We start from the raw sequence: 27,317 nt of genomic DNA on the forward strand, positions 1-27,317 counted from the left end.
AAAAGGCCCTAAAATATTACATTGAATAGGGGAACCATTTAGAAGCAGTCTTGATGAGCACGATGTTAGTGGGACAACGTTTGACTGGGAACAGAACAGTATGCAATGCACTTCATCTCCCCCTCTGTCTTCCCATTTTGTCATTATACACAAACACACACTGACATTCAAAATTCCATATACAGTGTAACTCCTCTACTGTCCTCTGACCCTCTCTGAGACAGGAAAGAGCTGACCACAAAGAGAAATGACTTTACAGAGAACACACCCGTAACTCAGCACTGAACCGTCAGGCTCCCTGTCTACGACTGGTCTACTATACTCCCATGTCTCTGAAAATGCACCTCAAGGGAAATAATTGTCAGCATCTAAACATGAGGTGTATGTTGCTTATGTCATGTTTAAACTTCCACATACCATATGTACTTTATTTCCTTGGCACTTGACTGGTTTATTGACCAGAGGATGAGAGAATACTACAGTATATCAAGAGAGTCGGGTGTAATTTTTTTGTGAGGCACAGGTGGAGCCCCAGCCATGGCCCAGGCCTGCCACATATTTGGCCTGCATAGGCACACCAAGGCCAAGTGAGTGAGCTTTCCATCAAGCCTAATGGTGTCAAAGAGAAGCTATGAGGGATTGGCACTATGTCAATAGTTTATGGCTAGTGGCTGAGAACAGAGCAATACAACTTGTATTCCCACAGAGAACAGAGGATTCTGGGTAAAAGAGCTGACAGTGCAGGATCCTACCATTCCATGATGATGAGCAGGCACTTCTTCCCATGATGCATGTTCTCGTACAGACTGAGAATGCGAACGATGTATGGCCCCCCCGACACCCGCCAGTGTAGCTCAACCTCCCGCCTCGCCTTGGGACTGTCATAGAGGATCTGAGAGAGAGAAACAGGAAGAGGTGGGGTAGGAATTGTATTTTTCCCTCTTTCAGTTCCCTACCATACATGTTAGGGGGCCTGTGTGTGCAATGACTTAAACACAAACCTTGACTTGAAATAGACATAACACATGCACAGACACACACATACGCACAAATACGCATGCACACACACACAGCAGGCCTTGACATAGCACCTGTCTTCCATCAGAGGATATTTTTGGGTGCTGACAGTGACAGAGTGGGCTCCAGCTGGATACAAGACTAGCCAGCTGAGAACAGAACACAACACAGCCAGTCTGGCTACCACTCATCCTATACCACAACCTTACACAATCTCTAACATACTTTTTACAGATTCAATTATATGATAACGTGGATGGTGAGAAATGTGGAAGCTACTGTACGGATGCGGATGGAGACGGAGTTTCATCTAAGCTGTGGTTTTAGAATGACTGGCTATAAACGGACTTAAAGGAGTCATTCGATAACAGAAGTCATAATCGGCAACCTGTCTCCCTCAATGAACAACTAATGCATTTTTTTTAACACAGGTAAAGTGGACAAAAGTTAGGATTTGGTCCTAAGAGACAAGGTCTCTTCATATCCTCATGGCATCATCCATCCAAACTGAATGGCCTATGAGTGGCCAAGTTACGCATGTGTTGTTAAGAGCAGATAATAAAATAGACTGTTAAAACTTCAACCAAAACAGTCATCAACCCTTTTTGAAGATTTACAATGTTACTAGAGGAAGCAGGAACTAGGTTTTATATACATTTCACACAAAATAATAAAAATGATCCTTCGTTTTAGGGTAGATGCATATTTATATTGTGAATTAGTGTGTTTTTATGTGTGTGTTTAGAGCAGAAGTACTCAACTACTATTTGAAAAGGTCCAGTGACACAAAAGTGGTTGCATAATTGTCTATGCAAAAAGTGCACTGTGAACCATTGGGCCTTGAATAAAAACGAATGTATTTATTTTAAATAAAGTGCACGTTTTCTGGAGAACAAAGGATAATTCAACAAAAAGAATCATCTGAATGCACAGAAGGTCACTGTGGACCATGCAATGTTCATGTATAAGTCACTCTGGGCCTTGCCCTGCATTAATGAGAGAAATTACGCTTTCTGTCTCCTGGCAATGCTTTGAACTTTGGCACAAAAGTGTGAGAGCAACTCTGAGACACTGGAGCAGGTGTTCATTGGTGAGCCTGGTGCGGTATTTGTTTGTAATCAAGTTAATTGTGGAGAAGGCTGATTCCCAGCTGTATGTGGAGCCAAACATGGTCAGGATGTATAGTGCCAGTTTCTTGAGAACAGGGACATCACCTGCAGGCACCATCTTTCCCCAGAAAGTTACAGGGTCACAATCACCAGCCTGCTCTTTCAAAGACACATTTTCTTGCAGCTCAATCAACTCCATCTGCAGTGATGCAACATCTACCCATCTGAAGATCTGTTTTGCTTCTTCTGACAACTTTGCCACAAATGTGACCATGAAGGGGTTCTGGATGAGCACCAGCAGTTCTCTTCCAACAGTGAAGTCATCAAAGTGAGCCTTGAAGTTATCCATCAGCTTCTGGATGGAAACAAAATGGCTGGGAACACCTTTGTCTCCCTGCATTTGCACCAGAAGATTGGGGAAGTGGACAAGTTCTCCCTGGGGATCATTCTTGAAAAGCTCCAAATTCTTCTGGAAAGCCCGGACTGCTGTTATCATATCACACACTGTGTTGAACCGTCCCTGCAGATTAACATTCAGTTGATTAAGGTGTGATGTAATGTCTGTCAAAAATGCAACTGTTTCCATCTTCTCCTCATCTTCCAAAAACAGAGAAAACTGAGTTGTCTTGTCACTCTTTTGCTGTGATAAGAAGGCTTTGATTTCCTCCTGAATGGCCCAAAAGCATTCCCAAACCCTGCCTTTGCTGAGCCATCTGACATTGTCGTGCAGTAGGGGAGAGAGCTGGCATTGGCCTCTGTCAGGATGCCCCGTAGCAGGCGGTGTTGTAGGGATGATGTGGCACTCAAAACGTTCATCAGTTTCATCAATGTTGTCATGACCTCAGAGTACTATTTTCCCAGACTAGCACACAGGACAGATTGATGGATGATGCCGTGATATGATGTCACGTTCACTGTCTTCAAACTCCCTGTCATGGATGAGCCAAGGCGCAGCGTGCATGTAATTCCACATTTCTTTTAATCGTAGTGAAACTTTCACAAAAATAACAGGTAAACAGAAACAAACGTGATGCAACCGTGGCGCACACAAACAGAAAATACATAATTACCCACAACATTAGGTGGGAAAAAGGCTGCCTAAGTATGATTCCCAATCAGATACAACGATAGACAGCTGTCCCTGATTGGGAACCACACGCGGCCAAAAACAAAGAAATAGAAAACATAGAATGCCCACCCAAATCACACCCTGACCTAACCAAATAGAGAAATAAAACGGCTCTCTAAGTTCAGAGCTTGACAGTGGTCCTCTTTCAAATGTGCAACCAGTCCCCTCCCTCTTCCTATCATGGCAGGAGCTCCATCTGTGCTGATGGAGACCTCTGACTTCAGATCTATCCCCCTTTTTGTCAGCATCCCTTTGATGGCCTCATGGATATCCTCTCCCCGTGTGTGTGCTTCTGTATTGTAATATTTTTTCCCCACCTTTGTTTAACCAGGTATGCCAGTTGAGAACAAGTTCTCATTTACAACTGCGACCTGGCCAAGATAAAGCAAAAAAATAAAATAATAACAATATGGGGATGAGGTAGTTGGATGGGTTATGACAGATGGGCTATGTACAGGTGCAGTGATCTGTGAGCTGCTCTGACAGCTGATGCTTAAAGTTAGTGAGGGAGATATGAGTCTCCAGCTTCAGTGATTTTTGGAATTCGTTCCAGTCATTGGCAGCAGCCCAACAGCTTCTTTGTTTCGTTATAAAATCTGCCGAACGCCAGAAGCTAGGCATTATCAATGTTATCTGTTGATTCATCCACAGATAATGAAATGCATGCTGCATTCTGAATGGCCTCATCAAGTAGTGGAGTTAAATCTTCACCTAATATTTCAGTTCTCCTCATTGCTGTGGAATCTGACCGTGGGATCTGTTTGAGATTTTCCCTGAGCTCATCTTTTTGTTTACCTTCAAGCAAGGTGTCAGCAACTTCAAACATGCATCCTTTCATCATCTCAGCGTCTGAAAAAGTATTTTTGTGTTTTCACAAAACCCAAGCTATCCAACATTGCATGTTGTTGGGCTGCAAGGAAATAGACAAGGACTTTGGTGGACCTTTCATATTGTGATTTGAGTTGGGCTAGAATTTCTAAGCAAACAGCTGGAGGCAGGGCTTTCTCCTATAGAGCTCAATTTTTATGGAATGGTCTGCCTACCCATGTAAGAGACGCAAACTCGGTCTCAACCTTTAAGTCTTTACTGAAGACTCATCTCTTCAGTGGGTCATATGATTGAGTGTAGTCTGGCCCAGGAGTGGGAAGGTGAACGGAAAGGCTCTGGAGCAACAAACCGCCCTTGCTGTCTCTGCCTGGCCGGTTCCCCTCTTTCCACTGGGATTCTCTGCCTCTAACCCTATTACAGGGGCTGAGTCACTGGCTACTGGGGCTCTTTCATACCGTCCCTAGGATGGGTGCGTCACTTGAGTGGGTTGAGTCACTGATGTGATCTTCCTGTCTGGGTTGGCGCCCCCCCCTTGGGTTGTGCCGTGGCGGAGATCTTTGTGGGCTATACGAAGTGGGTGGGGTTATATCCTTCCTATTTGGCCCTGTCCGGGGGTGTCCTCGGATGGGGCCACAGTGTCTCCTGACCCCTCCTGTCTCAGCCTCCAGTATTTATGCTGCAGTAGTTTGTGTGTCGGGGGGCTAGGGTAAGTTTGTTATATCTGGAGTACTTCTCCTGTCCTATTCGGTGTCCTGTGTGAATCTAAGTGTGCTCTCTCTAATTCTCTCTTTCTTTCTCTCTCTCGGAGGACCTGAGCCCTAGGACCATGCCTCAGGACTACCTGACATGATGACTCCTTGCTGTCCCCAGTCCACCTGGCCGTGCTGCTGCTCCAGTTTCAACTGTTCTGCCTTATTATTATTGGACCATGCTGGTCATTTATGAACATTTGAACATCTTGGCCATGTTCTGTTATAATCTCCACCCGGCACAGCCAGAAGAGGACTGGCCACCCCTCATAGACTGGTTCCTCTCTAGGTTTCTTCCTAGGTTTTGGCCTTTCTAGGGAGTTTTTCCTAGCCACCATGCTTCTACACCTGCATTGTTTGCTGTTTGGGGTTTTAGGCTGGGTTTCTGTACAGCACTTTGAGATATCAGCTGATGTACGAAGGGCTATATAAATACATTTGATTTGATTTGAAACTTGTTTGTTCTCATCTCTGTGTTTAGGGGATACGTCTGATCGAATTGACTATGCCTGGTGTCATAATAGTGCTTAACATTGGCACACTTCACGAGAGCCACGGACTCACTGCATATCAGGCACATTGGCTTTGTGCAAAAACATTTTTTACAAGCCATATTAGCAAAGATACTCGTGACTAAGCTCCTTCTAGCTGTGATATTTACAGTTGAACCGCTGTCAAATCTTTCTGTTTCATTCTGCCTGCTTGTCCCAAGGTTCCGCAGAGGATATTTGGATGAATGTGATTGGGTAAGACGTGGCCCTTTTGTATTTGCATATAACCATGGGATTGGATTAGACGGGGCACTAGTATAGGCGGGTGTTGCTTTGAGAGAGACAGTGATAAAGAGGTCGCTGCGCCCGGTTGATTTTAAAGCTTTCTAAAAATAATGTATTGACTTTTATATAACAAAATGAGATGATGTCCGGTCTGGATTGATCCTTCTCTGGGTCCAGACCCGGACCACAATCCGGCAGTTGAGTTTGGATAGTTTAGAGTATACATGTGCTTAGGCGTGTCTTCTTTATCATTAATGAGTGTGTAAGTGTATTTTTATACCCATGCCTATAGTGATAGTCTCCATAAAGAGGAAGTCCTTCCCTTTTTGTTGCAGGGTATGTTGAAAGTGGAAGCGAAGGACTTCCGTTGGCCTCTTTAACTGATGTCTGTTATTCTTCACAACCCACAGTAACTCTAAAAGAGTGGTCCGTACTCCTGTTCAGTATCTGGAGAGCATGTGAGAGTGAATCTTGAATACCTTATTGCTAGGTCGAAAATACACAGGTTAGGACAAGAGGATTCTGATATCCCATAAGTCTTTGCATAAATGCGGAAGAATTCTAAACAATGGGACTAGCAATATGAGGAAAAATGACAAGAAGTGAATGTTAGCAGTACACAAAGTTTGCCATAAAAACTTGGAAAATAAACACAAACGTAGTGAAATTCAGCTAACTACTCAGCAAACACATAGCATAACTATTTTACTGTTATTGTTTTAATTTAAATGTTTTTCATTATCTATATCTACAGGCACTCTACTACCTGATCTCTGGTCACGTTTTCAATGCTATCCTGTAGAATAAAATCAGCAATGGCGCTGGTGTTACACCCTGACCTTAGAGATCCCTGTTTATTCTCTATATTTTGGTTAGGTCAGGGTGTGACTAGGGTGGGTACTCTAGTTTTTGTATATCTATGTTTTCTTTTGCTTTGTTGGCCTAGTATGGTTCCCAATCAGAGGCAGCTGTCTATCGTTGTCCCCTATTGGGGATCATATTTAGGCAGCCTGTCTTTGTTTGGTTGCATGTATTTTGGCACAATGAAGCTTTTCGTTCGTTGTATTGTTTATTTTGCTGGTTCACATTTTAATAAAATATGATGAACTCAAATCACGCTGCGCCTTGGTCTACCCTTAACGACAAACGTTGTTTATTTTCGAACGCTGCCACATGAAATTATTACATTACCCTAACCTGTACATTTTCGACCTCGCCTTATTGTGTTCTATGGGTCCTCATGCCCTTAACTTCCTGTATAGTGAAGAAATTCCCTGTGACTAATTCCTAATTTGAGTAAATGTAAGTCGCTCTGGATAAGTGTCTGCTAAATGACTAAAATATAAATGTAATGTAGGCAAGACTGGCAAAGTTGGAAAACTTTAGTACATTTTCAACCTCTCCTTGACCCAGTCTGTAATACATAATCCCTGTGGGCACAGTCCCTGTGCCCAAGAATGCCAAGGTAACCTGTCTAAATTACTATCGCCCTGTAGCACTCACATCTGTAGTCATGAAACGCTTTGAAAGGCTGGTCATGGCTCACATCAACACCATCATCCCACACCCGGGACCCACTCCAATTTGCAAACCGTCACAACAGATCCACAGATGACACAATCTTTATTGCACTCCAGACGTATCAGTGACATCATCAAACAGGTGTGTTGCCTGGTAAAATATGCCAGTAGGCCTAAAACTAGTGTTATTAAGCTAACTGGTAAGTGTATTTTGTTTGGGAGAAAACATGGAGTTAGTGTTAAACTCTGCAGGTGATTTGTTTGCATCATATGTTACGGCTTTTTTGAGTTGTGCTGTTTTGTAGGCCCAGTGTTGGTTGCCTTTGTTTATGTTTGGTAAACTTGCCACTGCGGTGGATAGTTGGTTGTGTGCTAGGTTGGAGTGAGTAACATTAGTTATTTTCCAGGCCCTTTCCCAGGCTGGAAACTCTTGCTCTACTTGCTGTTGGGACATCGGTCTGAGGTGGTGAGTACAATCTGCTGTTTACCTCAGTGGGAGATTTGGGTAGGTTAGTAGGTTAGTGCTATTTGCTACCCGGCGCTATAGCCTTTATTTTCCCCTGTTAGGCGTAGCGACATGTTCTACTTTGGAATACGTTGGGCATGGTTATTTTGTTTTGTTATTTTTGTGTGGTGTCATTGGATTGAGCAGTTGTCTCGGGGGCACATCCGTGGCTTGGGGGAATCTGCCAGCGTGCTGGGGGGGTTTTCCATGGCAGCGGGATACAATGCGTAATTACCGAGGGTAGTGGTGGTTTCCTCACTCACTGGCAAATTCTCGCAAGGCACCCAGACCTCTACCCCCTGTATTTCTGTCTTTTCTTCATGCGAATGACGGGATGAGGGCCTGGTCTCCGGGAAGCAGTATATCCTTCATGTCAGACTCATTAAAGATAATCTTCGTCCAGTTCGAGGTGATTAATCGCTGTTCTGATGTCCAGAAGCTCTTTTCGGTCATAAGAGATGGTAGCAACGACATTAGATACAAAATGAGTTAAAAAAATATAAAAAAAATAGCAAAGTTGGTTAGGGGCCATTGAAACGGCAGCCATCCTCTCCGGAGCCATTATGTCATATTGTACCAGTCAAGTTTTGTGAGTTGATGTTGACAACTTCCCACAATGATGTTGCTGGACATCTGATCCTCCAGGAAAACCTACAATTGCATACTGAAACATTTATTTTGGCCTAGTTTAAAGAGGGATGTTTCTGTGTTCCTCAAAACCTGTAATTTAAAATCAAATAAAATGTTATTTGTCACATGTCAATGCGAGTGTAGCAAAATGCTTGTGCTTCTAGTTCCGACAGTGCAGTAATATCTAACATGTAATCTAAAAATTCCCCAACAACTACCTAATACACACAAATCTGAAGGGGTGAATGAGAATATGTACATATAAATATATGGATGAGCGATGGCCGAGCGGCATAGGCAAGGTGCAATAGTCGGTATAAAATACAGTATATACATGTGATATGAGTAATGTAAGATATGTAAACATTATTAAAGTGGCATTATTTAGAGTGATCCATTTATTAAAGTGGCCATTGATTGGGTCTCAATGTAGGCAACAGCCTCTCTGAGTTAGTGATTGCTATTTAGCAGCCTGATGGCCTTGAGATAGAAGCTGTTTTTCAGTCTCTCAGTCCCAGCTTTGATGCACCTGTACTGACCTCGCCTTCTGGATGGTAGCGGTCTGAACAGGCAGTGGCTCGGGTGGTTGTTGTCCTTGATGATCTTTTTGGCCTTGGTGTCATGGAGGGCAGGTAGTTTGCCCCCAGTGTTGCGTTGTGCAGACCGGTTGTTGCAGTAATACAGCCTGACAGGATGCTTTCGATTGTGCATCTGTAAAAGTTTGTCAGGGTTTTGGGTGACAAGCCAAACTTCTTCAGCCTCCTGAGGTTGAAGAGGCACTGTTGAGTGGATCATTTCAGCTTGTCTGTGATGTGTACACCGAGGAACTTAAAACTTTACACCTCCTCCACTGCTGTCCCTTTGATGTGGATAGAGGGGGTGCTTCATCTGCTGTTTCCTGAAGTCCACAATCATCTACTTTGTTTTGTTGGCGTTGAGTGAGAGGTTGTTTTCCTGACAACACACACCCTCACCTTCTCCCTGTAGGCCGTCTCGTCATTGTTGGTAATCGAGCCCACTACTGTTGTCGTCTGCAAACTTGATAATTGAGTTGGAGGCGTGCATGGCCACGCATTCGTGGGTGAACAGGGAGTACAGGAGAGGCTGAGCACGCACCCTTGTGGGGCCCCAGTGTTGAGGGTCAGCGAAATGGAGATGTTGTTTCCTACCTTCACCACCTGGGGGCGGCCTGTCAGAAAGTCCAGGACCCAGTTGCACAGGGAGGGGTTAAGACCCAGGGCCTCCAGCTTGATGATGAGCTTGGAGGGTACTATGGTGTTGAATACTGAGCTGTAGTCAATGAACAGCATTCTTACATAGGTATTCCTTTTGTCCAGATGGGATAGGGCAGTGTGGAGTATGATGGCGATTGCGTCATCTGTGGACCTGCTGGGGCGGTATGCAAATTTAAGTGGGTCTAGGTTGGCCGGTAAGGTGGAGGTGATATGATCCTTGACTAGTCTCTCAAAGCACTCCATGATGACAGAAGTGGGTGCTACGAGGTGGTAGTAATTTAGTTCATCTTTGCCTTCTTGGGTACAGGAACAATGGTAGCTATCTTAAAGCATGTGGGAATAACAGACTGGGATAGGGAGAGATTGAATATGTCCGTAAACACACTAGCCAGCTGGTCTGCACATGCTTTGAGGATCCCAGCTAGGGATGCTGTCTGGGCCAATAGCCTTGCGAGGGTTAACACGTTTACGTCAGCCACGGAGAAGGAGAGAGAGGGCGGCGCAGTCCTTGTTAGCGGGCCAAGACGGTGGCACTGTATTATCCTCGAAGCGGGCAAAGAAGGTGTTTAGTTTGTCTGGAAGCGTGATGTCGGTGTCCGTGACGTGGCTGGATTTCTTTTTGTAGTCCGTGATTTTCTGTAGACCCTGCCACATACGTCTCGTGTCTGAGCCGTTGAATTGCGACTCAACCTTGTCCATGTACTGGCATTTCGCTTGTTTGATTGCCTTGCGGAGGGAATAGCTACACTGTTTATATGGTTTCCATGGTTAAATGCGGTGGATCGCGCTTTCAGTTTTGCGCGAATTCTGCCACACATCCACAGTTTCTGGATAGGGTAGGTTTTAATAGTCACAGTGGGTACAACATCTCCAATGCACTTCTTTATAAACGCACTCACCAAATCAAGCTATTAAGCCGGTACCACTATTTCCTATTCCCGTACTCAGCCAGCCTTTTGACTGTCTGACTATTGACTGTTGGCCCTCTGTCTTGATCTAAGAATGGTAGTAGTTACCTGTTCACTGTGATGTGTCAGACCACTAAGTTTCCTGCTGCCTATCCTCTCTGGTCTATCACAACTAAGTCTGTGCTAAAAGCTTTGACTCAGTTTCTCGCTGTTTGAAATCGCTAAGGTTATTCAGTGACCAAGGTTCTAATTTCACCTCTCATCTGTTTGGTCAGGTTCTCCAACAGTTCCATATTAAATACAATTTGGCGAGCAACTATCACTTGCCGAGTCAAGGAGCGCTGGAACGTTTCCATCAAACACTTAAGTCTTTGCTGAGAGCTTATTGTACGGAGATGGAGGTGTTGCCATGGTTACTGGTAGACGTCAGGGAGGTTTCACAGGAGAGCACAGGTTTCAGTCCAAATTACTTAGTGTTCGGACATAATGTGCGCGGGATTCTAGCGGTGCTCTTGTGATTACCGGTGACGCCTGTATGCCGCTGGTGAGATGGCTAAAGAGAAGCTATCATCTTCACAGGTGAGGATGAAATGAATATTTGATCTGCGAGCTGAGCCGTGTCACTTTAGTCCAGGTGACCAGGTTATTGCTCTGCTGCCAATTGTTGCTTCACCTTTTCAAGGCAAGTTCCAAGGTTCATATACGGTTGTGCACCAGTGCACTGAGCAAAACGATCTAGTTGCCACTCCGGAAGGAAGGAAAGCGCACCAACTGTGCCACATAAATCTGCTAAAACCCTATTACGCACGTTCCTCTGGGGCCTAACAGTGGGAGTCTGCAGAGGACGGTAACCTGTTATCTTGGCCGGTACCGTTACATCGTCAGGGAATTTTGGATGAAAAGCATGCCCAAATTAAACTACCTGCTACTCGGGTATGCATATAACTGGTAGATTTGGATAAAAAACACTCTAAAGTTTCCAAAACTGTTAAAATAGTGTCTGTGAGTATAACAGAACTGATTTGGCAGGCGAAACCCTGAGAAAAATCCATTCAGGAAGTCGTTTTTTTGTTTTTTGTTGTAGTTTTCTATTCAATGCCATTACAGTATCCATTGACTTAGGACTCAAATTGCAGTTCTTATGCCTTCCACTAGATGTCAACAGTCTTTAGAAATTGTTTTCTGTTATTGTCCGGTTGAAATATTATCGATTATTTAGGCTAAAAACAACTTGTGGATTGAATATAAACATCGTTTGACATGTTTCTATGAACTTTACGGACACAATTTGGATTTTTTTGTCTGCCTGTTTTGACTGCGTTTGAGCCTGTGGATTACTGAAGAAAACACGCAAACAAAACTGAGGTTTTTTGATATAAAGACACTTTATCGAACAAAAGGAACATTTATTGAGTAAATTCATGTCTTCTGAGTGCAAACATATGAAGATCATCAAAGGTAAGGGATTCATTTTATCACTATTTCTGACTTGTGTAACTCTTCTACTTGGCTGGTTACTGTTTGTAATGATTTGTCTGCTGGGCTATGTTCTCAAATAATCGTAAGGTATGTTTTCGCCGTAAAGCATTTTTCAAATCTGACACCGTGGTTGGATTCACATGAAGTTAATCTTTAAACCTATGTAAAATGTGCTTTGTTTTCTGAATTTTTATAATTAGTATTTCTGTATTTGAATTTGGCGCTCTGCAATCTCACTGGATGTTGGCCAGGTGGGACGCTAGCATCCCACATACCCTAGAGAGGTTAATAGGATGTCGGTGGGCGGAGCAGGGAGCGTTGTCAGCAAAATTGGACACGCCTATGCTCGGGTGTGTCCCGGGGATACATACACCTTTCTCCCATAGATTGAGGAGACTCTCTCCATGCAGACACACTTGAATTTTGGTTGTGGCATCTTTTTGTTAGTTTTGGCACCTCTCAAAACCCCTCATTATTAACATCTATTCACACATCCACTTACTCACACTACTGACTACACACACCATTGTTACATGGATATAGTTTACTTTATTTAATAAATATGCTTGTTTAATCTCCGCATTGTCTTCCTCTTTGTTATGGGCTACGAGCCGGTTCATAACAATAGCCTTTGTCACACCCTGATCTGGTTCACCTGTTCTTGTGATTTTCTCCACCCACTCCAGGTGTTGCATGTTATCCCCAATGTATATATCCTTGTGTTTCCTGTCTCTCTGTGCGAGTTCGTCTTGTTTGCCAAGTCAACCAGCGAATTTCCTTGCTCCTATTTTTCCTAGTCTCTGTTTGTTTCTAGTCCTCCTGGTTTCGACCCTTGCCTGTCCTGACTCCGAACCCGCCTGCCTGTAATGGTTTTCTTCCGTCGAAGGAGAGGAGGACCAAAATGCAGCGTGGTTAGAGTTCATGGTTTTTAATAAGAGAAACTAAACATGAACACAATTACAAAAACAACAAACGTGGAAAAACCCGAAACAGTCCTATCTGGTGCAGAGAACACAAAGACAGGAAACAACCACCCACAAACCCCAACACAAAACAAGCTACCTAAATCTACCATATCAGGCCATACATAGAAACGGACAAACTAGACACACAACATAGAATGCCCACCCAGCTCACGTCCTGACCAACACTAAAACAAGGAAAACACAAAATAACTATGGTCAGAACGTGACACTGCCTGACCACTCTGCCTGTTCTGACTACCAGCCTGCCTATCCCCTTGTACTGTTGTGGACTTGGATCTGGTTTCTGACCCCTGCCTGGCCTGACCTCGAGACTGCCTACGCCTATCTTCTGGTACTGTTTGGACTTTGACCTGTTTTATGAACTCTCGCCTGTCCCCGACCTGCCTTTGCCTACTCCCTTTGTTATAATAAATATCGGAGCTCTACCATCTGCCTCCTGTGTCTACATTTGTGTCTCGTCTTGTGCCCTTAGCCTTGTTATTGTTATTTTATTGTGTTGCCATTTCCTTTTTTTCCAGCAAATTGTTCATACTTTTTTATCTCTGCATTGTTGGGAAAGGGCTCATAAGTAAGCATTTCACTGTAAAGTCTAAACCTGATGTAATGAATTTGATTTAAGACACACAAAGTTGAGTGAGTTAATCCTCAAATGGACTCATTTCTAATGTGAGGTGACATCATCTGGGCCCTATGCAGACACTATGGGCCCTAAGAGCACACCTGTCCCTGATTCCCCTCTCAACCAATCAGCCCCTTCTCTGCTGAGGCCCCGGCAGTGAGACAGGCTTAATCTGGTTTAATCTACCCAGCCCCTTCCTAACAGAGCATTGTGTCCTGATATCCATTTAAGAATCTCATATTTTCAATTCATAGACCTTTTCACACACACTGGTACAACATCAAAGCTTTACACGTTGATGTAAATGATGAAGTTTAGAAACTGTTCAAGGTTGAGGGCAGTCTGGATATCGATCTGTGTATCTCAGTAACAGTTTGTCTAACATACCTTTCGCTTTATAAGTGCTCTATTCAAGACAGCGTGATAAATGTAAAGTTAATTTCTGACATATGCAGCGTTTACCGTGAATACAGTCTCCACAAACGCGGGAACATTGCCTTTACATGGATATCACTCTGTAACATTGAACTACCACAGTATGGATTGAATAGAGCCCTAAGTCTCTATTCAACCAATAAAGTGAAGAAAATAGAGTAAACGAGTAAGTAGCTAGGGAGTGTAAAGAACCACTAACTCCAAGAATTTAAAAACGAATAACCTAACACGTACACTAAGTGTACAAAACATTAGGAACACCTTCCTACTGTTGCGTTGCACCCCCTTTCCCCCTCAGAACATCCTCAATTCATTCAATAGACTTTACAATGTGTTGAAAGCATTCTACAGGGATGTGGGCCCATATTGACTCCAATTGTTCCCACAGTTGTTTCAAGTTGGCTGGATGTCCATTGGGTGGGGGACCATTCTTGATACACACAGAACACTGTTGAGCGTGAAACCCAGCAGTGTTGCAGTTCTTGACACACTCAAACCAGTGCGCCTGGCACCTACTACCATACCCCGTTCAAAAACACTTAAATCTTTTGTCTTGCCCATTCACCCTCTGAATGGCACACATACATAATCCATGTCTCAATTGTCTCAAGGCTTACAAATCCTTCTTCAACCTGTCTCCTCACCTTCCTCTACACTGACTGAAGTGGATTTAACAACTGACAATAAGGGATCATAGCTTTTACTTGGATTCACCTGGTCAGTCTGTCATGGAATGAGTAGTGTTCCTAATGTTTTGTACACTCAGTGTATACTGAAGGCCTTATGAATGTTAAAATGAAGAGATACTGCTGATATTAGATTAGTAACATATGATACTGACGAGAAAATAAGATCCCACTTGGAACAAAATGTAGCTAAATCTTTGCAAATATATTGTAATAACATATATTGTAGGCTACACAGGTAGACATTGTTACATTGTACTAATATATTACTTCATAGTAATACCTCTGAGGTATGTAGTCAGATATAATCCTGAAATATACATTCACATGAACAGTGCGTTTAATCTATAATACATATCATCCCGCCATCCCTCTCTGACTGATTAACTGTTTTTATTGGCATGGACGACTTTCCTGGGGCTGGGGGCACTGTTCCGGTTAGTAGGTTCACTCTGCTACTACACACTACAGATTCTCAGATCACTTTCATGTGAACCGAAAGCATAGTAATTTAAGTGGGACACAGATGGACCACAACCCTGCTAACCCTGCCAAGAAGGAAAAGCCCTGCCAATGGCTTATAATATAAGAAGAACAACCACAAAGATGAACAGAAGCTGAAGAAACTGAACAGTGAGCTAAAACCAGATAGATGCAAAACATTACAATGAAATGAATCTAAAAACTATTTGAAAGAAGAAGAGCTTGGCTATGAAGAGAGTGCAGTAAAAGTTTGGTTGGAAGAAATGGGAGTTCCAGAATGGAACATTCCCCTGCCAAATAGAGGTTCTAATGGAACATACAGCAAATTGAATCTCAGGAGTTCCTTCATGGAACAACACAGGGTATTTTCATGCTAGACACTGATTCTTAGAGCTGGCAGCCAGGCAAGTCCAAGACGAGAGAACCCTGATCGCTTTAATTGAATTAGATTAAAAGGATGGCTTCACTCCAGGTCTAGTAGAGTGGATTAAACCCATCCATTACACTTAGCACTCAGGAGTGGACTTAATTCAAAAGTGACTGAGCTTGACAGCCCTTCACCCCCATGCCTCGTTCTCTCAATGCCTGTTTGTCATGTATTAAAAACAAAGGGGAAATCGAGTTGTAAATTACCAGCAGTGTCAATGTGATTCTTTATGCACAAGGTTCACCCAGGCAACTGAAGGTTTAATAACTACTGTATAAACAGAGGCTGGTTTCTGTACAATCACAAACACCACCACACACCTGCCAGAATATTTTCCAATCCACGTCACACTTTGTGTTTTATTTGGCATACAGTGGGTGGTGGTGTCCCTGCTATCAATATTTTAATTATTTCAATTCCTCTCGCTCTCCAGCCTTAAACAAGCTTGTAAATGAGGTCTGAGTGAGGGCCCATGTAGGGCAGCTTTGCCCTGTGACTCCATGGGTAGTTCCTGGTTACTGTGACCTGGTCGTCACTAGTTACCACAGCCACAAAGTCATAAACTCTGCCTATTTCTACAATTTATCATATTAAAATCTGATTTTAAACCTAAACCTAACCATATCCCTAACCTTAACTACACTGCTGTGATCAGGCACCTGGTGAGACACCCAGCTGTGACTGTAATGACACGGCTAAACAACACTAGACTGGATGATGCGACTCACATGGTACACAGCAGAGGGGGAGCAGTGACACACTGGTCTGGACAGGAGTCCGTTGTGAATGCAGTATTCACACAGAAATGGGCTGAGTTTGGATTCGTTCTCTATAAAAAATAAATCATCCTGGGAGGTTAATACTTTATGTTGTTTGGATTTGAAAATCCAACCGTTGTATTGGAAGGGGACGGGGCTTAGGGGGCTGTGTGTGGTTGTCCATGTGGGTGTGAGTGAGAGACACAGAAGAAACCAATCAGTAAAAGGGACATCCCATTAATTATCAACACATCGTGCCGACAACATCACAATAGCCTTTCCAGACTCTGAAGTCAGGAGGACTTTGAGTTAGGTGTCAGCCAGACTATAACAACACAACTTCTTACCTGCAGTAGGCAACTATAGCAGACAATGTTAGGCAGTAGGCCAATATAAAGTAATCCAATTTAACATGCTCAGTACTAATTATCCACAGCATCCACTTGACAAATGGTGTTTTCCCGACTAATTGTACTCTGCAGTATTTTGTCTCAAACTCTGAAAACTCTAAAAACTGAATGTGATTGACAAGATTGACTTGAATTCAGGACAATTTCAGACACATAAGACTCTGCTCCCCTGTAAAATGACTTTCTCTCTTCTGTTCTCCTCTCTCTCTCTGTTCTCTGATTCTGTACTCTATCCAATCATTTTGTCCTGACCCGCCCCCCTCTTGTCCTGTGTGTGTGTGACTCTGTGTCCCTGGTTTGGGGATTCTGATCCGGCTGAACCGCTGTAGACAGTACATCGTTCCCTCTGAAGCCCTGTACTGGCGGTGACAGCTTTCCATTGCTTGACCAGAACAACGTCTGTGTGTGTCACGTGTGTATGTGTTCCTAATATTCCTAGGACTCTACATTGCATTTTCAGTACACTGTTTATAAACACCACATATTTATTTATATAGCTCACGCTACCTACCACAGTACATATCATTCTTAGTATATCTTGTGTAAATTCATGTGGTGTATCTACGTATAGATTCAGTAGTGGAAAAATTGTCATACGTGAGTAAAAGTAAAGATACCTTAATAGAAAATGACTCAAGTAAAAGTGAAAGTCATCCAGTAAAATCCTACTTAATTAAGTAAAAGTCTAAAGGTATTTGGTTTTAAATATACTTAAGTATCAAAAGTAAATGTAATTGCTAAAATATACTTAAGTTTCAAAAGCATTTAGCAAACTAGGCACCATTGTATTTTTATTTATGGATAGCCAGGGGCATGCTCCAACCCTCATACTCAGTCTGCCAGATCAGAGGCTGTAGGGATGACCAGGGATGTTCTCTTGATAAGTGTGTGAATTTGACACATTTCTTGTCCTTCTAAGCATTTAAAATGGAACAAGTACTTTTGCGTGTCAGAAAAAGTATATTATTTTCTTTAGGAATGTAGTAAAGTATAAAGATGTAAAAAATATTTTAAGTTCAAGTATTGTTACTTAAGTACTTTACATCACTGTATAGATTGCATTTGAATTACTGCTACAGTGCTACTTGGCTTGTTAATTGAATTAGTTTAATTTTTTTGTTTTTTATATTATTTGTGTACTTTACTGCATTGTTAGGAGCTAGTAAGATAAGCTTTCCATTGCACCCGCTATAACATCTGCTAAACTGTGTACATGACCAATAAACTTTGATTTGAGGTATGAGATGAGAAAACTTTAATTCCACCAGCTCTGGGGCAAAACCTAGGCGTTTAGCTCAGCAGGATAACAGTATCTTGCATCATGCCAATGATGTTGGTTCTATTTGGTCAGATCACAAGTTTGTTGCCTCTCAACCAGAATAGTGTATGTAACATGCAAAGCACACATGTGCAAATCAAAACCAGAGTACCACATTTGTTCTGAGCCTCAGCACATTGCATTTTCCCCCATGCCCATCTTCCAGGTGCATAGTCAGCACCGGAACGGATACCCTACGCAAGGGTCATATGCCACTGCCAGCACACGCACACCGTAAAAAAATATAGATATGTAGAAGATGCATTACACGCACATATGGATACTGGTACACCACACTCAAACACACGTTAATTGCTGTGCTATTACACCATCATGGCCTTTCCTTGCTTTTCCTCAATAGAAGATGTATGTAGAATGTCATTAGTTTGAAGAGGCAGAGAGAAATCTGATAAAAATATACTCAAAAGGTCAAAGTTCTTAGTTTTTCTAGATGATTTGATCAAGACTAGGGATATATTATGCAAGATCCCAATATCACCAAATGGCATCAGGACTCAAACTCTGAGCAACAGGCTATTTCCACAGGTAGGTGGTATTACCTTCAGTGCGCACTTCTCCCCAGTCTTCTTATTGGTGCATTCCAGAACCTTCCCATTGATCCCCAACCCAAGGACCTGACTGGAGATCTTATACTCGTCTGTCACCGCGTTACGCTTTATCTCCAATTTTGGGTAAACGGGCATAGGGAATTGCGTGGAATTGGTGTCTTCCTGTGCAGCCGGCGCCGCGTTGTCAGTGGAGTCTGGTTCGGTTTGAGGTTCTGATGTGGTGTCAAGTTTTGGCTCAGCCTTCGGCGATACAGAAGGTTGCTCCTTACCGTTACCATTTTGTAGCATGGTCACACAGATGTGTCTGTGAGTGGTCACCTAGGATTTTTTTTAAACTGACCTCAAAAAGCTAATATGACTTTGAAAGTGAAATGACGCGAATGTCCCGTAATTTACCCTAAGCAGAAATGACTCCTTGACACCGCTAAGGGCGCGCATTCGGTGTTCACTTTCTCCTGGCCAGTTCCTGTGTGCCTCGGGATGTTTAAAACATTGAAAAGACAATAGCCTACGAGTTAATAGTCCCACGATTAAAAAGGTTTTGTACTAAAACTTTTCTAAAATAAAATGGAAAATACTTTACGGTATATACACAACAGCAGCCTATTGATCTTCTTCAACCAATTATTAAATTCAAGTTCAATACAATAATCCTGCATATCCGCAGGGTAAAAAAACAAACAATAAACATGTCCACATTTGAATAGGCTAGAGTAGAAAATTTGTAATTCTGGTCAGATGCCTTCGGTTTAACTGGCCTCGTAACTTTCCAACGTCCTTTTGTCACATGGGCTAATGACTGAGGGGAGTTTGCGTAAGCATTACCCTCTACTCAAGTCATTTCTCAACAGGCTTCCTCTTAAAGGAGCAGTACATTTTGTCGGCAAATAACTAGTAGTCTGTAATAGGACAGCTAGGCCCGACAGGGTAGAATTGAATGGAATTAAATAAAAAATATATATACCCTAGACTAACTGCAATCTGTCAGAGTAGATGGTAATTTGTGTTTTTAAATGTATCTGCTTTTAAACAAACTCTCCTTCAAGCATGCACAAGTGTGTCAACATTTTGTAGGACATCCCAGGTGAGTGATTTGAATACAAAGTGCTTAATATAACCCAGGCTTAAACCCTCCCCAAATGCAACAATTAATGAGTGGCAAGGAAAAAACTGATGCTCAAGAGAGAGGGAGAGAGAAACAGATATATAGAGAGAAGGGTTGGGGTAAAGAAATAGGGGTGGACATCCTTGAAAACTGAAGCAGGCCACATCACCTGCTTAGCTAAACTGTCATTCATTCTGGCAGTCATTTTAAACACGTAATCCAACATAAATAGTATGACGGTATAGCTTAATCTGACATCGTGAGAGTATATCATTTATTGCAGAGACTAAATATAGACTGAACTAAACTTTGCATACAGTCTTAAAGTGCATTGAATAAACGGTGTGCCTTACTGGTTCATCAGTTTAAATATTATCGGATTATAATGGAGGAAACTGCTTTATTGCTCTCCTCTTCCAAAATAGCACAACTAAAATAAACTTCACTGCGGTTGGCAATGTACAATGCCTTCAGAAAGTATTCACACCTGCTGACTTTTTCCACATTTGTGTTACAGCCTGAATTTCAAATTAATTCAATGTAGATTTTTTTTGTGTCATTGGCTTACACAAAATAACCCATAATGTCATAGTGTAATTATGTTTTTTGACATATTTACTAATTCATTTAAAATGAAAAGCTTAAATGTCTTGAGTCAATAAATATTCAACCAGTTTGTTATGGTAAGCCTAAATTAATTCAGGAATAAAAAGGTGCTTAAAAAGTCACATAATAAGTTGCATGGACTCACTCTGTGTGCAATAATAGTGTTTAAAATGATTTATGAATGACTACCTCATCTCTGAACCCCACACATACAATTATCTGTAAGGTCCTTAAGTCGAGCAGTGAATTTAAAACAGATTCAACCACAAAGACCAGGGAGGTTTTCCAATGCCTCGCGAAGAAGGGCACCTATTGATAGATGGGTAAAAAAAAAATGCAGCCATTGAATATCCCTTTGAGCCTAGTAAAGTTATGAATTACACTTTGGAAGGCGTATCAATACACCCAGTCACTACAAAGATACAGGCTTCCTTCCTTACTCAGTTGCTAGAGAGGAAGGAAACCGCTCAGGGATTTCACCATGAGGCCAATGGTGCCTTTAAAACAGTTACAGAGTTTAATGGCTGTGAAAGGAGAAAACTGAGGATGGATCAACAACATTGTAGGTCCTCCACAATACTAACCTAATTGAAAGAGAGCAAAGAAGGAAGCCTGTACAGAATAAAAATATTCCAAAACATGCATCCGGTTTGCAACAAGGCATTAATAATGCAAAAAATGTGTCAAAGCAATTAACTTTGGGGAAAATCCAATACAACACATTATTGAGTAACACTCTATATTTTCAAGCATAATGGTAGCTGCATCATGTTAAGGGTATGCTTGTAATCATTAAGGACTGGGGAGTTTTACAGGATAAAAAAGAAATGGAATGGCTAAGCACAGGCAAAATCCTAGAGGAAAACCAGCCTCAGTCTGCTTTCCACCAGACAATGGGAGATTAATTCACCATTCAGCAGATCAATAACCTAAAACACAAGGACAAATCTACACTAGAGTTGCTTACTCAGAAGACAGTGAATGTTCCTGAGTGGCTGACTTAGTTTTGATTTAAATCTACTTCAAAATCTATGAAAAGACCTGAAAATGGTTGTTTAGCAATGATCAACAACAATTTGACAGAGCTTGAAGAAAATTGAAAAAAATAATGGGCAAATGTTGCACTATCCCAGTGTGAAAGGCTCTTAAGAGACTTACCCAGAAAGACTCATAGCTGTAATCGCTGCCAAAAATGCTTCTACAAAGTATTGACTCAGGGGTGTGAATACTTATGTAACTGAGATATCTGTATTTATTTTTCAATACATTTTCAAAAATGTCTAAAAACATGTTTTCACTTTGTCGTTATGGGGTATTGTGTGTAGATGGGTGAGACAAAATGTAAATTTAATACATTTTGAATTCAGGCAGTAACACAACAAAATGTGGAATAAGTCAAGGGGTATGAATACTTTCTGAAGGCACTGTAGAAACATACAAACATTCCCCCTCAGTAAAAATGTGCATCCTGCCAGGAAAGTCCAGTTTGTTTGATTTTGATGTTTTTGTTGTGTATGTAGTAAGCGAAAGGGAAACTGTGTGTGTGTGTGTTGATTGTGTTTAGTAGTCCAGTGCACAGATGAGGGCCACTCCCTGTTTGATCCAGTATCTCTGGGTGGTGTGTGTGGGCAGCTCCACAGCGATCACGTAGTTAGTAGAGTGACCTGTCGTAGACAGAGTTCCTATAGAGAAAACACGGAGCTGCAGTCAGGACCAGACTCAAACTACTGTACTCCCTTTTATGCTGATTAAGGTAAATCATGGTGATCTCATCTGTCAACAATCTGTAATAGTCCCTGGAAGCTGACGATGGAAAATACATAGCTACAGTATGAAGCATTTCGTTATTAGACACCGGGTCTATTTTGGGCATGTAATAAACCACCTAAAAGAAGCACACGGGCTAATACACTATTACACAGACAGACACACTAATATAAGGATATGCAATCAAACACCAGCACACACACAAACACTGTTGGAGCCAGATCCTTGTACATGAGTGTATATAGTAGGTGCAGTATTGGCCTGTTGTATTGCTCAGGCACTGACCGGCACGTGTGAGGGTCTTGTAGATGGGGCAGATGTAAACTCCTGAAGTGGGTGGTTTGCGGTTGGGCTCAGGAACCATCCAGATGACAGCCATCTCAGTGTAGAGCTCTTTGGGCCGGGACTCAGTGAGCAGGCCTACCTTGGCGTCCCAGCGCGCCCCCTCCAGGAACAAGCCGTGGATGTAGCAACCCATCTCAGGCCTCTCCTTCAGCGCAGAGGCAGACTCCCTCATCACCTGGGATGGGGGATAAAGGAGAAGGCACAGATGTCATTAAGTTCAAGGATGTCATCAAAAACTTCCAACGTAGAAATCAGCCAAGTAATACCCAATCAAAACAAGTAATCCATATTCCAACAGGGTTAATTGCTCACTATAAATGTAACCTCCAATATGAAATACATTCACATTTGGGGAGGAGGGAAGAGAGGAAGGGAATGAGAGTGTGCTGCTATCTCACCCTGAAGTCAAAGCCAATGGTATCTATGGAGACCACGGAGCGGCGGGCAAAGTTCTGCAGTGTTCCTGTGAGGAAAGCCTGGGGGAAGAAGAAGCCACTGATCCAGAAAACAGGTGGGACACCGTCAGAGATCCAGCCATGTAAGAACTTGATCCTCTGGAGCAGGTCAGACACCCAGGAGGCCAGGGGTTTCAAAGAGGGGTAGGCCTGGTGGAAGACAGGGAGAGACAGAGGGAATACTTAATGAGTGGTCCCGTGGGGGTTTTCACAAAAGGAAAAGTGTAGAGTGATTTCAGTGTGTTTCATAGATGCGGTAAAGAGGTCAATCGAACTTGACCAAAACAATGGAATTACCATGGAAAGGGCTGGAGGAAACAGCCATGGGGGAAAGATTCTGAATCTCCTCAGAGTACCACAGTATGAGTCATAATACCCATTAAATCTAGCGGTCAAACAAGGAAATGGTTCCAATCATTTTTCCACCATAAGTTTTTCCCATAGGGTTTTTTAGAAACACTTAAAATAAGGGCTGTGTTTCATGTAGGCTTACCCTGGCATGACATTTTGATAACCATGTAAGTCTTTCTAGGACAAGGTGACTTTTATCAATATATTCGCTTGTATTTACCCCTTAAAAATGAAATGCTAATTAGCTACTAATGTGGCTATCAAAGAACTACAAATGTCACGATGATCTGGACAAGACTGCAAAATCGAGGCAAAGGTAAGAATCTCTGGATGAACTACCTAATGTTAGCTACATTTAGGAATGAATAAATTGCCTACATTTCTTTAAATTGATAATTCTGTGAACTGTCTTGTGCAAGTTTTAAATTGACACAATAACTGTTAGCAAAGGTGTCTGCTAGATATGATGTGCAGGAGCTTGCAGGGATTTGTAGTCTTGCATGATGTCTACTTTGATGCTAATTAGCATTTTTGAATCTGAGAGTTAATAGAGCTGAATATATTTATAAAAGTCACCTTGTCCAAGAGATTTAAATGGTTATCAAAACGTCACGCCAGGGTAGGTGTACACGAAACACAGCCCTTATTTTAAGTGTTTATAAAATTCCCTATGGGAAAACAATGGTGGAAAAAGGATTGTAACCATTTCCTTATTTGACTGCTAGGTTTTATGGGTATTATGACACCTGCACTGTGGGGCTCTATTGCCCCCCAGCAAAGTTTGTCTATATTTAGGCTATTGTTTATATGTGTATTTCACACTATGTTGAGGTAAAAATCTGAGTATAATGCTTGTATAGATGCCATCCCTAACACATGTTCATGTCATGGTTACCAATCAACTGCATTACAGTTAAACACGACTTTGACTACCATCAACGATTTCTGTAAGATAGATATGCTAACCAGCTTATACAAACGGGAGTTAGCATTTACCAGTCACTACTTTTAAATCTGAAAAGGGACAACTTCTACATGTCATACAGCGAAAACAGCCAAATCGGACTTGAGTAAGCACATTGTAGGCCTGTTACAATACATAAATCATGATGGATTTGACGATTATTCACTTTTTTAGATCAGATTTGTGGAATGTGCGCCAATCTTCCATTGACTCCTTGATCGCATCTATTTGGGATAGCCACAGGTCCGTTGACTAGTGGTTTCCATTTGCGCGCTGTGCCTCGGTCTCGCGCCAGTAAAGACTAGAAAGATTTGTGAGTCTATTTGTGACTTTGCATTTTTTCATGTTTCTTTTATTGTTTTGAAGGGGATCCCCATTTAAAGTATCTATGAGCGCTCTGAGGTGTTAAACTAAACCCTGGTACCAGGTCTGTGCTAATTAGATGAGTGTGTATATACAGTAGCTGTGATTGATTTAATGATTCAAAAGGGGTTGATAACTGTTGGTGAATACCATGTTTTCAACTTGCGTTGTTTATTGAAACTGAATTGACATGTTTTCCTTTTAATAATAATTCATAACCATCGGTTGTTTGTGATTATTCTTTTGCATAGTTCAAGGGATATCTAATTGTTGTGTATTTCAATACTGTGTGTGCATATTATATTTCCTAGTGGGTAAACTATATATTCTTTAGGGATATATTACCTACTAGGTTAGGCCCAACCCAGTCCACACACTAATTTTCACATGCTGCCTGCTTACATAGTTTATTATTGCCACATACCTAGATACTAGGTTCAAACTTATATTAACTCAGGTCCCTCAGCATAGAGGACTACAATAATGTAACTCTAAATATGTTCATGTATATGTTCCTGTAAATACCTTGGCCTGCCACATGTCAGGGACTTTGTTGATGAATAGGCTGTTGGCCATAAGCTCCAGTTCTGATGACATCACCACTAAGCCCTTCAGAGCCTTCACAATATCACTGAGGCTCTGGGATATGACCACTAACAACCGGTTATACCTGAGAGAGAAGGGTGGGTGGAGAGGGATAGGAGAAAGAAAGAGATACTCAGGAGAATGTTGACTATAGAAGAGCTCTCTGAAATGGAATATTGTGATGGTAACTGGAACGGTCTTGAAGTTAATGGTGGGAGAAACAGATATGGCACTAGATAGAATGTTAGGGACTTCAGCAGTGGTTTTTGACAGGACTAGGTTACCTGATGACCTCCTGGATCAGGACTGTGTTCATGGACTCCTCATACTGGACTGGGTACTTAGTCATCACCTCCTGAACACTGATAGGCAGGGGGACCTTCTCAACAATGCCTGCCACTATCTCCTCTACGATCTACAGGGAAAAAAACAAGATCCATTACCAGCCCAGCCTGAATTCCTTCAAACATACAACACACAATCACTCAACAACCCCACCACACTTTCTGAAGGTACAGGTTCATACCCCTTGACTTATTCCACATTTTGTTGCGTTAAAGCCTGAATTCAAAATGGATGAAATGTATTGTTTTTCCTCACCCATCTACACACAATACCCCATAATGACAAAGTGAAAACAAGTTTTTATACATTTTTGCAAATGTATTGAAAATAAAGTACAGACAAATTGCATTTACATACAGTATTCACACCCTGGGTCAATACATTTTAGAATCACCTTTGGCAGCAATTTCTGGGTAAGTCTCTATGGGCTTTGCACACCTAGATTGTACAATATTTGTATATTATTATTATTATTGAAAAAATTCTTCAAGCTCTCTCAAGTTGGTTGTTGATCATTGCTAGACAGCCATTTTCAAGTCTTGCCATAGATTTTCAAGACAATTTAAGTCAAAACTGTAACTAGGACACTCAGGAACATTCAATGTCATCTTGGTAAGCAACTTCAGTGTATAGTTGTGTTTTAGGTTACTGTCCTGCTGAAAGGTGAATTTGTCTCCCTGTGTCCGTTGGAAAGCAGACTGGACCAGGTTTCCCTCTAGGATTTTGCCGGTGCTTAGCTCTATTCAGTTTATTTTTAAAAAAATAAATAATTCCCTAGTCCTTGCCGATGGGACAAGCATACCCGTAACATGATGCAGCCACCACCATGCTTGAAAATATGAAAACTGGTACTGTGATGTGTTGTGTTGGATTTGCCCCATACAAAACGCTTTGTATTCAGGACATAAAGTTTATTTCTTTGCCATTTGTTTTGCAGTTTTAATTTACTGCCTTATTGCAAACAGAATGATGTTTTGGAATATTTGTATTATGTACAGGCTTACTTCTTTTCACTCTGTCATTTAGGTTAGTATTGTGGAATAACTCAAATGTTGTTGATCCATCCTCAGTTTTCTCCTATCACAACCATTAAACGCTGTAACTGCTTTAACGTCATCATTGGCCTTATGGTGAAATCCCTGAGCGGTTTCCTTCCTCTCCGACAACTGAGTTAGGAAGGAAGCCTGCATCTTTGTAGTGACTGGGTGTATTGATACCCCATCTAAAGTATAATTAATAACTTCACCATGCTCAAAGGGATATTTAATGTCTGTTGTTTTTTTAACCAATCTACCAATAGGTGCCCTTCTTTGCGAGGCATTGGAAAACTTACCTGGTCATTGTGGTTGAATCTGTGTTTTTAAATTCACAGCTCGACTAAGGGACCTTATAGATAAATTGTATGTGTGGGTAACAGAGATCAGGGAATCATTCAAACATGCTAAACACTAATATTGCACACAGAGTGAGTTCATGTAACTTATTATGTGACTTGTTAAGCACATTTTTACTCCTGAAGTTATTTAGGCTTGCCATAAAAAGGGGGTTGAATACTTATCGACTCAAGACATTTCAGATGTATTTTTTTATACATGTCTAAAAACATAATTCCAGCTTGACATTATGGGTGTGTAGAACAGTGACACAACATCTCAATGTAATCTATTTTAAGCTCAGGCTGTAACACAACAACATTTGGAAAAAGTCAAGGGGTGTGAATACTTTCTGAAGGCATTGTATGTTAGCATGTCAACAGAATGGTACCCTGAGTATTACCTATGAGCTTTCGTTAACAAGTCTAACAGCTAAGGAGGCTAGAGTAAGAGTTGTATAAGCAACAAATATAAGTAAGACT

The 27,317-nt window shown here is 41.8% G+C and overlaps 2 protein-coding genes and 1 pseudogene across 2 annotated transcripts in view; all 3 read right to left on the minus strand.

The window, feature by feature from the left end:
- Positions 1-19,410, minus strand: part of LOC110494522 (MAP kinase-activated protein kinase 3) — a 36,017-nt gene extending 16,607 nt beyond the window's left edge. Inside the window, exons 1-2 of the mRNA XM_021569658.3 lie at positions 18,568-19,410; positions 753-892 (exon numbers count right to left, since the gene is read on the minus strand). Coding sequence (XP_021425333.1) covers positions 753-892; positions 18,568-18,864 — 437 coding nt within the window. The 5' untranslated portion in view covers positions 18,865-19,410. The remainder of the gene's footprint in view (positions 1-752; positions 893-18,567) is intronic.
- LOC149976088 (general transcription factor II-I repeat domain-containing protein 2A-like) lies at positions 1,860-3,192 on the minus strand (annotated as a pseudogene).
- A 517-nt stretch (positions 19,411-19,927) lies between the features above and the next one.
- The window catches only part of dnah1 (dynein, axonemal, heavy chain 1), a 65,221-nt gene continuing 57,831 nt past the window's right edge, over positions 19,928-27,317 (minus strand). The window contains exons 73-77 of the mRNA XM_021569659.3: positions 25,402-25,532; positions 25,058-25,202; positions 22,798-23,004; positions 22,340-22,574; positions 19,928-21,969 (exon numbers count right to left, since the gene is read on the minus strand). Coding sequence (XP_021425334.3) covers positions 21,848-21,969; positions 22,340-22,574; positions 22,798-23,004; positions 25,058-25,202; positions 25,402-25,532 — 840 coding nt within the window. The 3' untranslated portion in view covers positions 19,928-21,847. The remainder of the gene's footprint in view (positions 21,970-22,339; positions 22,575-22,797; positions 23,005-25,057; positions 25,203-25,401; positions 25,533-27,317) is intronic.

This window comes from Oncorhynchus mykiss, chromosome 17, assembly GCF_057628025.1.
Source record: "Oncorhynchus mykiss isolate SJ-2025 chromosome 17, ASM5762802v1, whole genome shotgun sequence".
In the NCBI taxonomy this organism is placed as follows: Eukaryota; Metazoa; Chordata; class Actinopteri; order Salmoniformes; family Salmonidae; genus Oncorhynchus; species Oncorhynchus mykiss.